The sequence below is a fragment of the Agelaius phoeniceus genome, unplaced genomic scaffold, assembly GCF_051311805.1.
Source record: "Agelaius phoeniceus isolate bAgePho1 unplaced genomic scaffold, bAgePho1.hap1 Scaffold_110, whole genome shotgun sequence".
NCBI lineage: Eukaryota > Metazoa > Chordata > Aves > Passeriformes > Icteridae > Agelaius > Agelaius phoeniceus.
Window position 1 is genome coordinate 466,792 of NW_027509876.1, and position 13,337 is coordinate 480,128.

Here is a 13,337-nt window from a genome sequence, read left to right on the forward strand (position 1 = left end):
TCATTCCGTTCCGACAGCGAGGTGACCAGGTTTAGGTATGTGCACCTTTGCCCTCCCCTTGAAGCTCTTCTTGCTGTGTCCTGTTTGTACTTGGCCAAGAGCAAAGCTGTTTGCCTGGCATCTGACAAATGGCACTGAGCAGCTGTGCTCAGGCTGGATGCTCAGGGAATAGGTTTTCCACCACTTTGGTGCTGCACAGCCCCCACAGTGGTTTCCCCTGGGAAGGAAAGCTGGGGTGAAAGCTGCTTTCTCAGACCTCTGTGGCCTGAGACCATGTCCACCTTGATGAAGGGCTCCTAGTCCTTGGAGTCTTGTAATTAAAAGGTAACTTTTGTAGTTACAAGAAGAACTATGTCAGTGGGGTTTTTTTTAGAAAGGAATGAGGCACTCGAACCAGATAGCAGCCACAGGACAGCTAAATCTTTCAGAGAAAAGAATTTATTGCTCTCTTATCAGAAGAAATGAACTTCTTCCCGCCTCGAAGGCACTGTTAGGATTAGAAGGAAGAAGTAGATGAAGACCAGACAGAATCCTGTGTTTGAATGGAATTGATGCATCCTGTATGAAGTGTATGAATATGCAACGGGCTATTGTTCTTAAGGGTTAATCCTTTGTTAGTGGGGGTCCTTTTTCGGGCTCGTGCTGCCCAGAAAAAGGTACCCGGACGTCCGTAACTCTTTGTATTTGTTGTCCCATTTGTTGTCCTAATTCAAATTGTCCAAATTATTTTTACTCTAATTGTATTACTATTTTTATAACCATTTTATTACTATTAAACTTTTAAAATTTTGAAAACAAGTGATTGGCATTTTTCACAATAGTTATCTTATTTTCCAGAGATGAGCTTTGCCCACCTAAATTCAAACCCCAACCACCAAAAGGGAAGAATACCAGTTTGGAGTCCCCAGCATCTCGATGGAGACGCTTCAAGATGAGACAGGAGCAGGCAGCCAGAATGCTGAAAGAAGTGGATGATTTTACCCAGTCTTTAAGAGACAAGGTAGATTTTCTTGTACATCTGCTGCTTGTGTTGCCTCCCCAGCCTGCCACCACCAAGTCATGCTCGTGCTGACCTCCCTTTTTGCTGCCCTGCTGTCCTGTGCCCTGACAGTGGGCTGGGCAGCAGGGCCAGTGGCTGGACATGGGCTATGTGGGAGGGAGAAATAGGAGAGTTTTCCTTGGAGAAGCTCACTCAGGTCCTACAGACCTGTGCTGAGTGTGGGATTTTTTGCCTTCACAATGAAAGATGAGGCTTTTCTCTGCATCATCATGGTAAGGCCTCCAGCTTCCTTCCCAGAGCAAGCTGGGATGATCCTGATCTCCATGGAGCCTCTTCCCAAGGCAGCCAGACTCCCTGTTTGCAGGGCTCTGCTTTCACCCAGAGCTGCTATTGCACTGCTGGCCCTGGAGCTGTCTTACAAACGGAGACTTTGCAAAGTGGCTGTCTCTTCCTCCCAGCATAGAAAATGGCTTCTTTTTCAGGTGCAATCAGATCAACTTCCTGAATTCCCCCGCCTCCAAGTAGGGTTTGAGGGAATCAGCAGCTCCGTGGACGAACCGCAGCCTTCCCTCGAAGCAGAGAAGGTAGGAGGGAATCTGTCTCACTTGCACATTGTCAGTGTGGCCAGCAGGGCTGGAGCTGCCAGTGCCACTGGTGGGCCTCAGCATTGGCCACAGAGGGGCCTCCCATCCCTGCAGGCCCATCACAAAGTGCTGCTGAAGCAACTGGTAGTTGGAGAGGCCATGCAGGACACGTTGTAGGGCTGCCCAAGGACACTTTGCAGCACCTATGGAGGGCACTGCTCCCCCTGGAACTCCTCAGGTGGTCCATAGGAAACTTTTGCAGGAGCTTTTGCTGGAGCACCTTGAGAAAGCAGCATTTAAATCAGAGAGAGGGGAAGAGCCTCAGGAGTCAGATGAGCTGGGCTGGAGTCCTTCGCTCAGCTCCGAGAGCTCTCACTCTGAGCCTCCTCCTTTTCTAAAAGCAGGAAGAAATGCTTTTTAAAGGCAAGTTGTGCATCAGAGAGAATTTCTACTGCCAGGAGACATCCCAGTTCACTTTCACGTAATGTACTAATTAATGCATTGATCTGTGAGTGTGGGAGAAGATTTTCCCCATGGTCCCTGCACTGGTCAGTGGCATGGATGCAGGATGAGATGAGGGTGATTCTGGCAGTGTTTGGGGAATAGGCCCCTCCAGGTACAGCTGCACTTTGCTCCAAGATGCTCTTCTGCATCCATTGCCATGCTCAACAGCTCAATCTCTCCTGTCTTCCATCCAGGCTTTCAGTATCCTGCCAATGTCAGGTGTGCTGCAGCCAGGTGAGAGCCAGCAGGTCTCCTTCACCTACTCTGGCCACCTCAACACCATCTCCGATGTCACGGCGCTGTGCCACGTGGAGGGAGGCCCCACCTACGAGGTGCTGGTGACCGGGGAGATCTCACGTGTCCGCTACTCCGTGAGGCCCCAGGAGATCAACTGTGGCTTACAGGTACCACACACATCCCTGGCACAGCTCCTTGCCTTGGCACCACGGCCAGCAGGTTCCTGCCCACCTCGCTCCAGGGCTCCCTTCCCAGCCCCTTTGTTGGCTCTGGGGCTTGGAAGCCCAACCTTTGAGGGACACATCTGGCATCCAAGCTGCTCTAAAATGGCCATCTCCAACCCTCTCCACAATGCTGGGAATGCCTCTTTTTCAGGGTACCTAACACTGCCTCCTGGGGCAGGCAGGCTCCCAGTGGGGGTGCTCTGAGGGGTGTGTCCCTGAGACATCTCTCTGCTGATCCACACCTAAAGCCTGACCTCCAAGGAGATGCTCTTGTCTAAAGCTCTTGCTTAATCCACACAATAATCAAGGGAAGAAGTTGGGCTTCCAGTCACTACCGTTGGAGAGACTGTCCCAGAATAATCCCCACTTCACTCTTTTCCAGTCAAAAGCCCACAGATATTTCCAGCTGCTGGCCCTGTCTGTGTTGCCCTGGGTGACTCCCTTGTTGCATCTATGTTGCTTGCCAATACTTGCATGCAGGTGCCTTTTCTCCTGGAATGCCTCAGTGCTGTCTCTGTTTCTCCTGGCTGTTGGTGACCCCTCAGAGGTCAGAGGGCCTGTGTGCCCTGGTTCATTTATTGCTGGCCCTCACACGGTTGTTACCACAGCTCTGTGTGCTGCCAGAGCTGCCTGGTGCTGTGCAGGTGCCCTGTGCCTGGGGGTTCCCCAGGTTCCCAAGTGCCCCTATCTCCTCCCTGGTCCCTGCTCCCATGATGTGTCTGCTTTCAAGCCCAGGAGGGAGGAAGGAGATTCCCAGCAGCAGGCCTGGTCTGTAACTTCCCTCTCCTGTGCCTTCTCTCCAGATATTTAATGAAATTCATCACAGCGATGTCACCCTGGTGAACAGCGGCAAGATTGAATTCAACTGGGTGCTAAAGCCTAGCCCTGCAGACAAGTGTCTGCCTGGTGTGTTTCTGGTCAACCCCACCACTGTAAGTAGCACAAGTGACTGAGCCCAGCCCTGTGTCAGGTGGCCCAGGAGAGTGTTAAAGGGGAAAAAAGGGGGGAGGTGGGGAAGGGGGAAAAAAGTCAGAAGGGAAAACCCCAAACCCAGCCATGAGAGAGACAGGGCTGTAAGCAATTTCTGCTGGGGCCAGAGAAGGTCAAACAAGTGCTCTCCTGACAGACTCCCCCACAGCCTTGGCCGGTGGGTGGCTCTGCTGTCAGAGGCAGACACCGGCGGGAGGCACAGGTGCGTGGGTCACTGTCCTGTCCTGCTGGAAGGGGAGCAGAGGAGAATTCTTTTTGATAGATTTCTCAGAGGAAAATAAGGCACAAACCCAGCAAGTAGTGTATCTGAAAACTGTTTGTTGATAAAGAAATGGCATGGTCCCGACCAGAGGGGGGACAGAAAAGAGAGAAAATGAGAAACAGAGAGAGTAACACAGGACAGGGACAGAGCGTCACCGCGAGAGCCCTGAGGCGCTGTGTCGGCTCCTGCTCAGCAGATGGAGCAAGTGCTGCCAACCGCACCAGCGTGCGTGCCCGCCGCGGCGGGAGGGGCTCCATGGGCCGGCAGCGGAGCCGGGCTGGATCGGCCGGCAGCGGGGCCGGGGCTGGATCGGCCGGCAGCGGGGCCGGGGCTGGATCGGCCGGCACTGGGCCGGGCTCCATGGGCCGGCAGCGGGGCCGGGCTGGATCGGCCGGGAGCGGGGCCGGGCTGGATCGGCCGGCAGCGGGGCCGGGCTGAATCGGCCGGCAGCGGGGCCGGGCTCCATGGGCCGGCAGCGGGGCCGGGCTGGATCGGCCGGCAGCGGGGCCGGGCTGGATCGGCCGGCAGCGGGGCCGGGCTGGATCGGCCGGCAGCGGGGCCGGGGCTGGATCGGCCGGCAGCGGGGCCGGGCTCCATGGGCCGGCAGCGGGGCCGGGGCTGGATCGGCCGGCAGCGGGGCCGGGCTCCATGGGCCGGCAGCGGGGCCGGGCTGGATCGGCCGGCACCGGGCCGGGCTCCATGGGCCGGCAGCGGGGCCGGGCTCCATGGGCCGGCAGCGGGGTCCCGCGGGCTGCGGCCGGGCCGGGCTCAGCAGCCGCGGTTTGTCCCGGTCGGGGCACGGCGGCTGCTCCCTCGGCGGAACAGCGGAGCACTGGGTTGCCGTGGCGAGCGGGGAAGCGGCGACAGCAGCGTAGACAGACAGGGAAGAAGTGGTTCTGTAGGGAGCCGGACCCTCCGGCTGCTCCCAGCCCAACAAAATAACAAAAGTGGCAGGGAAAAACTGTCTGTGTTAACTGCTATTATATGCTGAGATTTCTCCCATAACTCAGCCCGTTTAGGACTTTTTTGCTCAGACAGGCAAAATTTTCCTGGGCTTTGGGGTCTGTCCGCCTCCAAGGGGGAAATCTCTTGCAGCCCCCTAGACACAGAGCCTGTCTGCATTTTCTCCTAACAACCTCCTTTACACATGGGATGTGTTAAGGCTCCCAGCACGTCTACAGCTTCTATAGTAACTTTTCACCCCACGTTAGAAAGTGGATTTATAACCTATGTTGAGGCATAAGTAAAAATTTAATTGATTGCTCACAGTCACTCAGGGGACCCCGATGGCTGAGATCTCAGGCTGTGCTGGCACTGGAGTGTTTCTGAGGGTCACCTTACCCAGGCTGTGTGGTCACATATCCTTAGTAGGCTTGCTGCTCCCTGCCTCCTCCAGCTTTGTTGCTGTGCAGCGGCTTTGTGGGGCAGTGAGGGGGCCAGGGTGCAGCGGGGCTGGAAGAGCTGGAGAGAAACTAGCAGCATCCCACCGCTGTCCAAGCTTCTCAGTCCTGCCGGATGTCTTTGAGCCGAAGCAGCGCTCCTGCCTTTGTCCCTCCCTGCGGTGGGAAGAGGAAGCCAATTGGCTTCCCCATTTCTTCATGCCTGTCTCCTGCAAGGGACAAGAGGAGCTGCTGGCCCTGCTCAGTGCAGGGATTTCCCTTCCACAGCGGCAGCAGAAGAGCCTTTTGTTGATGAGGCAGGCTCTTGCTGGCAGAGGGCAAACCCCATCAGCAGCAGAGCTGTGCTCACATCGGACTGTGCTCACATCAGGCTGTGCTGGGGCTGCAGCCTTGTGAGCCCTGGGGAGAACAAACTGCACCCCAGGGTCAGAGGCTCGACCTTTTGGTCACAAGGAAGGTAGAAGGTGTGAGTAACAAAGCCTGCTCCTCAGTTAAAATTTAAAGAAAATTTAATAAGAGACAACAGGGGACCAATAAAGTAGAAGTAGTAGTAGTCAATAGTAGAAATAGTCAATAAAGTAGAAGTAAAAGCGCTGGGTGTTTGACTTGGGTACTTAGCCACAACCAGAGGCACACACCAGTCAACACAGCAACAGCCCTTGTATACTCTGGGGATTGCATCAGCCTAATGCATATTTACAAATGGTTATACATTCTCAAACTTTTTAACATAGTTCCTCCTCTGTCCTGCCTTTTTGGAGTATGTGCAGTTGTCCTAGTCCAGGTCATTTGTTACTTTTTTACACATTCAACAGGTTTCCATTCCTTCATTGGTTAAATGTTAATATTGCAACAACTCTTCACCAACATTGGTATCACAACATAACATTCTCATTAAACGAACTCTAAACTTTAGCAAAACTTCTTTTACAAAAGTCATCATTATAAAACACATAGTATCTACTCTAACAATTGTGAAAGCCAATACTGTAATATATTTATCATGAAGGTGATGTGGTCTGATGGTTTCTTCTAGATGAGAACCTGTCTCCTCAGCCTGTCTGTCCCCTGAGCCATCCCTCATCAAACACTCTGATGCATTCCCTCCCTCTTCTCCCATCCCTGCAGGGTTCCCTTGCACCTGGCAAGAAGCGAGTGCTGAAATTCTCTTACATGCCAGGATTACCAGGAGCCTTCAGCAGGACTTATCAGCTTAAAGTGGGTGACCAGCAACCAGAAAATATCTGCCTGAAAGGAGAAGCATCCTTTCCCATGATCAGTCTGGACCTGCCCTGGAGCATCAGAGGTGGGCACTGCCTGTCTGCCCTCAGGAAAGGCCCCTCTGGTTTTGTTCCCTACCATAGGCCCTGAGGGCAGCTCATGCCAACCTCCACCGAGCCTGAAGGGTTGCAGGACTCCCAGACCAAGTCAAGCCCCCTGGTTGCTTCATGAGTCTTGAGCAGAGGATGCCATGTGGACTTTGTCCCAGGAGCCAAGCTGCAGAGCCTGCCATCCTCATCCCTGAAGGACGATGGCTAGAGTGAAAGGCTTGGGAAAGCTGTAAGAGAGGCTGGCAGGGCTTCTGGCAGGGTTGGATCTGTGTGACATTGCAGGGGATGAGATTCAGAGAGGAACAGCAGCATCCACTTTCCATAGATGGCTTGAGGGATTTCTTTCTGGTAGAAACCAGTGTTGGGAGGCAGGGACTTCCCAGCTTCAATGGGACTGGCACTTTGCTCACACTTCTCTTTGTGGATGTTTTCTTCCTTCAGGAAATGAAAAATATGAGAAGATACTGAAACAGCTCATAAAACCCCTGCAACAAGACAATCAGAGGAATAAGTCAGTTATTCTGAAGAAGCCTCAGAGCCTGAAGACCAAGATCTTGAAGTCTCAGACCCCGACAACTCAGACCTTGAAGACTCAGAACCCAAAGAGTCAGGACCTGCAGCCCAGCGTGCTTGCCTCTGGCACTGTAGTAAGAACAGCTGCAGCCCCGTTTGGCACAGGCCACCCTCTCCATGTCACCTGAGCCCCTTGCAGCCCACAGCAGCTCCTGGTGCCCTGATGACACTTGGGACCTCCCTGCCCACTGACAACCTTGTGTCACCTCAGCATTGCCCCTAGGGCTGCCCCGCTGGTCATGTCTCTTCTGGGGCTGCACCAGCTTCCTGGCTAGCCCAGGGAGAGATCCTGAAGGCCATGCTCCAGGGATGGAGTTGATGGTGCTTTGAGGGAGATGCAGGTCATTGCTGGGGAGTTCATTGTTCCCAACCCAAGCCCTGCCAGATTTACAGCCCTTAACAGCAGCTGCCTGATTGTGCCCTGGGGCTGTGCTGGAGGTGCTCATCTCCAAGAGGCACCAGCTTGGTCCCAGTTCCCTTTCAAGACAGCTGCTGTCCAAGCTGCCTTGGTACAGGCTGGGGGCAGGCAAGTATCTGGAGCTCTGGAAGATTCCTGGCTTGTCTGTCTGCCTGGCCAGATCAGCTTTGCTGACAGTGTCTGGGCAGGCAAAGATGCTGGAGTTACTTCCCTGGAGATGAGGTCCTGGCTAAGAGAGCAGGAGGTGTCACAGGCACTGAGCAGCCAGACAGGAGGACCCCACACCCCCTCCCAACAAGAGTGGGGTGGGATCCTTTCTCAGGTGCAAGCTGGGCTTTGGGAAGGACCTTTGCTAACCAGCCACTGTCTTCCCTTTCTTCAGTCAGACTCTCAGCTGCAGATAAAGATGATGAGGATGCTGATGGAGAAGGCTGCTCTGGAGCTGCAGCAAAAGCTCACATCCCATCCCCTGAAGAGCAGGTTCCCTGACAAGGAGCTGTGCCAGAGTCTTGCCAAGTGAGTAGGGACTCCCATCCCCATCTCCAGGTGCCCCTTGGGAACACCCAGCCATGTCCCCTTCTCCTGAGAGCTCCCTGTTTCTGCAGAGCTGGGAACAGCCTGGACTTCAGAAAGGGTCTGGTCCTGGTGGCTGTGACACGCTGCATGTGAGCAGTGGAGTGTCCTCCCTTCCCCAGCACCACGCTGAGCTTTGGACTGCTCAGCTCCCCACAGCTGTGGGGTTCTGTCCCTAGAGCTGGGGGACCCAGTGCAGACCTTCAAGCCCTTCCAGACAGCATAGATTCTGTCCCTGCTGCCTAGCTCTGAAGGAGACAACTCCCAGCTGAAGTCTTGCTTCCAACTAACAGCTGTGCAGCTGTGACACTGAACAAAAGGAGAAGGGAGCTGCACATGTCAACAAACCCTTTAAAACCCAACATCAAATGGTTTGAATCCTGGTGGGGTGGCAGGGCAGGTGACATGGCCTGTCCCTTTGCACCATCATGATGCAGCACAAGCACGGGAGGCTTCAATTCAGGAAGAAGATGCTCTGCAGAGCAGCTCATGTGGTCTGGTTGCAGAGCAATGAAGATTTCCTGTGCAGGCAAACCTTATTCCTAGACCCCAAAGCAATTTCAGGCTCAGGCTGTCCACCAGGCTAGGCAGTTCCACTGAGAGCAGTGGAGGCCCAGTGGACTCACCTAGACTGGCTTTTCATGGCAGACGAGCTGTGGCCAGTGTCCATTTTAAACTAATTTTATTTTCAGGTACCATTAGTAGCTGATCAAACCTAGGGCCTGCACTCCTCCTGACTTCCCAAAGTCATTGCCAGGTGGTCAGGCTAAGGGTTTCATGGGCTTGAGCTGAGTTTTTACAGCAGTGAATAAAGAAATAGCCACTGTATTTGTATCCTCCATCCACTTGGATGTGTAGCCAGGCTGTGGTTTAAGGACTGTCCTTATTCCTTGCAGAGTTGAGCTGCCCCAGTATGTCCTGGACATGGGCCCTGTCCTTAGGGGTTACACTGAGACACGCTCTCTGAAGATCACCAACCCTGGGCAGATCCATGTGTCCTTCAAGGTCGATGTATCTGTCCTGCAGGACACAGGTAAGCAGTGCTGGAGACACTTCCTGTGGCCTTGAAGGAGGTGTCTCAGACAGATTAGCTTAAGCCCCTGAACCTGGGGAGGTTTCTGAGCTTTTTCTTCTCAGTGCCCCTGCTGGGAGTTTTAGAGGCAGAGCTCTCCTGGCCAGCCATGCCCAGGGACCTGGCCTGCCTGCGACTGCCCCAACGCTTCAGTGCAGGGGCCAATGGACTCATCTCCCTGGTCACCTCTCAGCATCTTCCCCCCTTGGCTCCCACGAGCAGCAAGTTTCTTTGGGCACTCTGTGGGCTTGTTTTGCCAACCAGTGGGGTCTGCTGTGTTTTGGAAGTGCTTTGTTTGGAGTTCACACTGTCACAGCACTTGTATTCAGTCTTTATTGAGGAAGCAGCCTGTGAGATCCTCTGGTGGATCAAAAGAGGTTTCCAAAAGAGGCCTTGAGGCAAAGAGGCCTTGAGGCAAGGCTGCCCTTCCATCACACAGTGGCTCACTGTGTCTGAAGGGTGTTCAGGTGCACTCTTAAGTTTTGTCCAGGTCACAGCACAGCGTGGGGCTTTTGCCAGACCTCTCAGCCAGGACACCTGTAAGGCCTTAACGTGCTTGTGCACATTTTGTGTTTTGTGTGTATCTCAGCTGCTTTGTGTTCATCTGTTCAAGGTTTCAGCGTGGGCCTGGACCAGATGATTTGCCTGCCCCCCAACAACAGCGTGGACTTTGACGTGCGCTTTGAAAGTGCCCACAAGCCATATGGTGACGTGGAAGTGCTGCTGCCCATAGAGGTACCACAGCTCTTGGGGCAGGCAGCAGGCTGGGCACAGCAGCAGATGTCACCCGCACCCTCTGCTGAATCCTCTGTCCTTCTCCAGGTGACAGAAGGCCCTATGTACAGCATCCGCATCCGTGCCACTGTGTCTGAAGTGTCACTCACCCTCACCAAGAACAGACTGCAGTTCTCTGACATCCCTGTTGGGCAGTGCCAGGTTGAGACCATCCAACTCTACAACCGGTTCCCAGAATCCTGCAAATGGTTCATTGCTTCCAACAAGCCTGCTCTGAAGGTAAAGCACAGGCCACATTGAACACGGAACTTGGTCGGGTTTTCTTTGTGACTCTTGCTCTTTCTGCTCCTGTGGCTGCCTGAGCACTTGGGTCTACAGTGTGTTTGAGGAAAGTTCTGAGGGTCTAGATCAAGGCTGGTTTGCCTCAACCTGTTCCATTAGCTGATGCTTTGCTTTGCTGCCATCTTCACCCATTCCTCTTCCTCCTCTGAGGACAGTAGTTCCCCATCTGCCTGCCCTGTCTCCAGGGCTTCCCTCCAGCTCTGGGCTTTGGGGCCACACTTGGTTTGGCTGTGGGTGCTCTCAGCTCCGTGTCAGTGTCTCAGAACACGAGGAGACCTCACATGATTGGTTTCTGTGCCCAGAATAGTCACCTCAAATTCATGACACCAGCCGTACGTCAGAAGCTGCAGGTGCTGGTGGATGAGCCCTGTCCCTTTGACGTGACGCCCTCCAAAGGAACCCTTGATCCAGGGAAGTGGCAGGATCTGCAAATCCAGTTTACACCCGAGGAGGAGGTGAGACTGGCGGGTGTCAGCCCAGGAGGCTGTCAGGGCTGTCTGGAAATGAGGGCCTGGTGCAGAGAGTGTGGTAGGAGCTCTGCCTTCACAGGGAGCTTTCTGCAAGCCCCATACTCTGCGTGGCTCAGTTCACCCCACAGAGCACTCGTGTGAGATGTGCTTTGAAATGCCCACAGGGAGCTTGCACAGAGAGCACCAGGGCTCTGAGGCTGCCTCTTGGCACATGGGGGGGATGTGCCCAACTCCCCTCAGCCTCCCCCTTGCCTGGCTGTATTTGCAGCTGTGACACTCAGTGCAGAGCAGCTGCCCACCCACAGAGGATAATCCTGGAATGGCTCATCCTGCTGCAGGACTGACAGACCAAACAGCTACCACCCACCTTCCTGGGCACAGCAGGACGGTCACCTGTAGTGGGGTGCTGCCAGCAGTCCCTGGGGCTCTGGCCTGCCTGCACATTCCTGTCCAGCTGGGGATTCAGCTTAAAGGACAAAGCATTCCCAAAAGTGGTTTGCCTGTGGCTGCTGGGTCTCGGAAACTGGCAGCATGTACCAGCATGGCCACAAAGTGCTTCTGTGCCACACACAGTCCCAGGGATCTTTTAATTGCTCAAGAAATGTAACCATCTTGTGTCTGGCTTGGACCAGAGCCAGACACTAAGCAGAGAAGATGACCCTTATTTCTTGCCAGTGAGAGCTCATTTGCCTCTCTCGTGGAGCTGGTGTTTGCCTGATGCAGCAGTGCCAGGACTGTGTCTGGACACTGTAACCCTGAGGGCCCTTCCCATGAGCACTGCACTCCTGCATGACTAGGTGAAAATGTCTGACAGTCCATTGTACATACATCCATCTGATTCCCAAATACCCAGTTACAGTGCACACCAGCGTTCATCCCAGTTACTCAGACCCAGACTACTACAGATGCTCTAGTCCCTAGCATAAGTAAATATCTGGTTTCCATTCACCTTGGAGGGACTGATAACACCCTGACCTTGGGGCAAGCCTTGTTGTATTTGGGGTCCTGTCACCTGGGACTTCATGGATGAGTTTTCTGCACTTTCCTCTTTTCAGAGGTCTTACGAGAATGAGCTGGAGTTTATCATTTGTGGGAGCAGCAATCGCTTAAAGCTGCACCTCTCAGGACAAGGTCTGGAGCCACGGTTGGAGTTCAGACCCCCAGCACTAAAGATGGGAGGGATGCTGGTGGACAGCAATGGGGTGGAGGCCACAGTGGTGGTGAAGAACCCATGCAACTTCCCCACTGAGTCTCACTCACTGGATTTTGATGAGCAGTACCTTGAGGAGGAGAAGGTGAGAAGGCAGGTCTGGTCCCCATGTACACGCTGCCCAAGCTTCACAGCACTCCAGCATTCCCAGGCTTGTGCCAGGGAGATGGAGGCAATCCCCAGGGCAAAGCCAGCTCTGCTGACATGCTGTGGGAGGACCTAAACTAAATAGTTGGTGTTATTGGGAGGAAGGGAGGAGACAGAAAATGGGTTGATTGAGTCTGTGTGATGAAAGGCAAGAAAAGGAATCTTGCGTATGGTTTCTCTTCCCTCCACATACAGATCCTGCAGATGTCACTAAGGTCTGAGTACCAAAAGAGCTTTTTTATGCCTCCACGTGCCATGGGTGAGACACTGCCTCCAGAGGTGCTGCAGGACCACGAAGCACACAGGAGGCCAAAGGCTCAACAGGCAGAGCTCAAGCCCATGGCAGAAGCCAAGGCCAGGGCTGAGGCCAAGGCCATGGGCAAGGCAGCAGCAGGTCAGAAAAACAGTGAGGGTTTGGTGGTGTCTGTTTTGCCTGTGGTCCAGCCCATACACCCTGAACTCTCTCTGTCACCTTGCTCTCCAGGGAAAGCCCATTCTTTTAGCAGCTGCCTGTTCCCCAGCTTGGTGGAGGAGCTCTTGGCTGAAGGGCTGTGGCATCCTCTACCAACCCTGAGTGTAGCCAAAGCAAGCTCCTATCTGCCTGCCATAGACTGGGGAAATAATCAGGATATTTCCTTGTGTCCCTTAGCCACAAAGACTAGGGCTGGAGGAGTTTCTCAGCCAATAGGACCAGATCTAATATCACTGGCTCTTTTATATTTGCACCTTCCTAGCAACAAAAGAACAATCTCATCTTGCTTTCACCGAGTCTCCTTTCCTGGGATCCGAGGGCATGGGGACTTTACTGCCCGGCCATAGCTTGGGGGATTGTCTGAATTCTGGGGGGGGATATAAGCTCCCCAATATCTCCTGGGATGATAGGCTGGGTCAGGAAAAGCTGTGAATCCTTGCAGCTGACCCAGAGCACCCAGGTCAGCTTGCAGTCACTCATGGTTTCTCCTCTTTGTGCTAAAGAACTGCAGCGAGAGAAAGCTCTGCAGAGGAAAGCAGAAGTGGATAAAATAGCACTGGAAAGGAAGCTCATAGGGAGGAAAAAGTGAGTAAGGCTTCCATGGGTTCCTGCTGTTCCATGGGTTATTGTCCCTGGAGGGCTTCCCTGCTCCAAGGACTCTGAGCTCAGAGGTGCTGGATAGCAAAGGCCAGAAGCAGCACAGGGATGGCCATTCTGAGCTCCCTGGCTCCCAAGAGAGGAAGGACCTTCTTCTGTTGAGACAGAAGATCTTCTTCTCTATTGGAGTGCTGAG

The 13,337-nt window shown here is 53.8% G+C and overlaps 1 protein-coding gene across 1 annotated transcript; it reads left to right on the plus strand.

Annotated features, from left to right (window-relative positions):
- The first annotated feature begins 1,239 nt into the window (after positions 1–1,239).
- Positions 1,240–12,891, plus strand: LOC129130717 (hydrocephalus-inducing protein homolog). Its single transcript, XM_077173050.1, has 13 exons — positions 1,240–1,272; positions 1,483–1,584; positions 2,283–2,492; positions 3,353–3,481; positions 6,330–6,507; positions 6,974–7,179; positions 7,906–8,039; positions 8,993–9,129; positions 9,782–9,903; positions 9,991–10,182; positions 10,548–10,700; positions 11,771–12,010; positions 12,268–12,891. Exons 1-13 carry the CDS (start codon positions 1,240–1,242, stop codon positions 12,889–12,891), a joined length of 2,460 nt encoding a protein of 819 aa, XP_077029165.1.
- The last annotated feature ends 446 nt before the right edge of the window (positions 12,892–13,337 follow it).

Bases quoted from the DNA above. Each gene is read 5' to 3' on its own strand.
- LOC129130717 (XM_077173050.1), top strand. From the start codon at position 1,240: ATGAAAGATGAGGCTTTTCTCTGCATCATCATG. The intron at 1,585-2,282 runs GTAGGAGGGAAT...TCTTCCATCCAG, and splicing joins CTTCCCTCGAAGCAGAGAAG to GCTTTCAGTATCCTGCCAAT. The intron at 10,701-11,770 runs GTGAGACTGGCG...TCCTCTTTTCAG, and splicing joins AGTTTACACCCGAGGAGGAG to AGGTCTTACGAGAATGAGCT.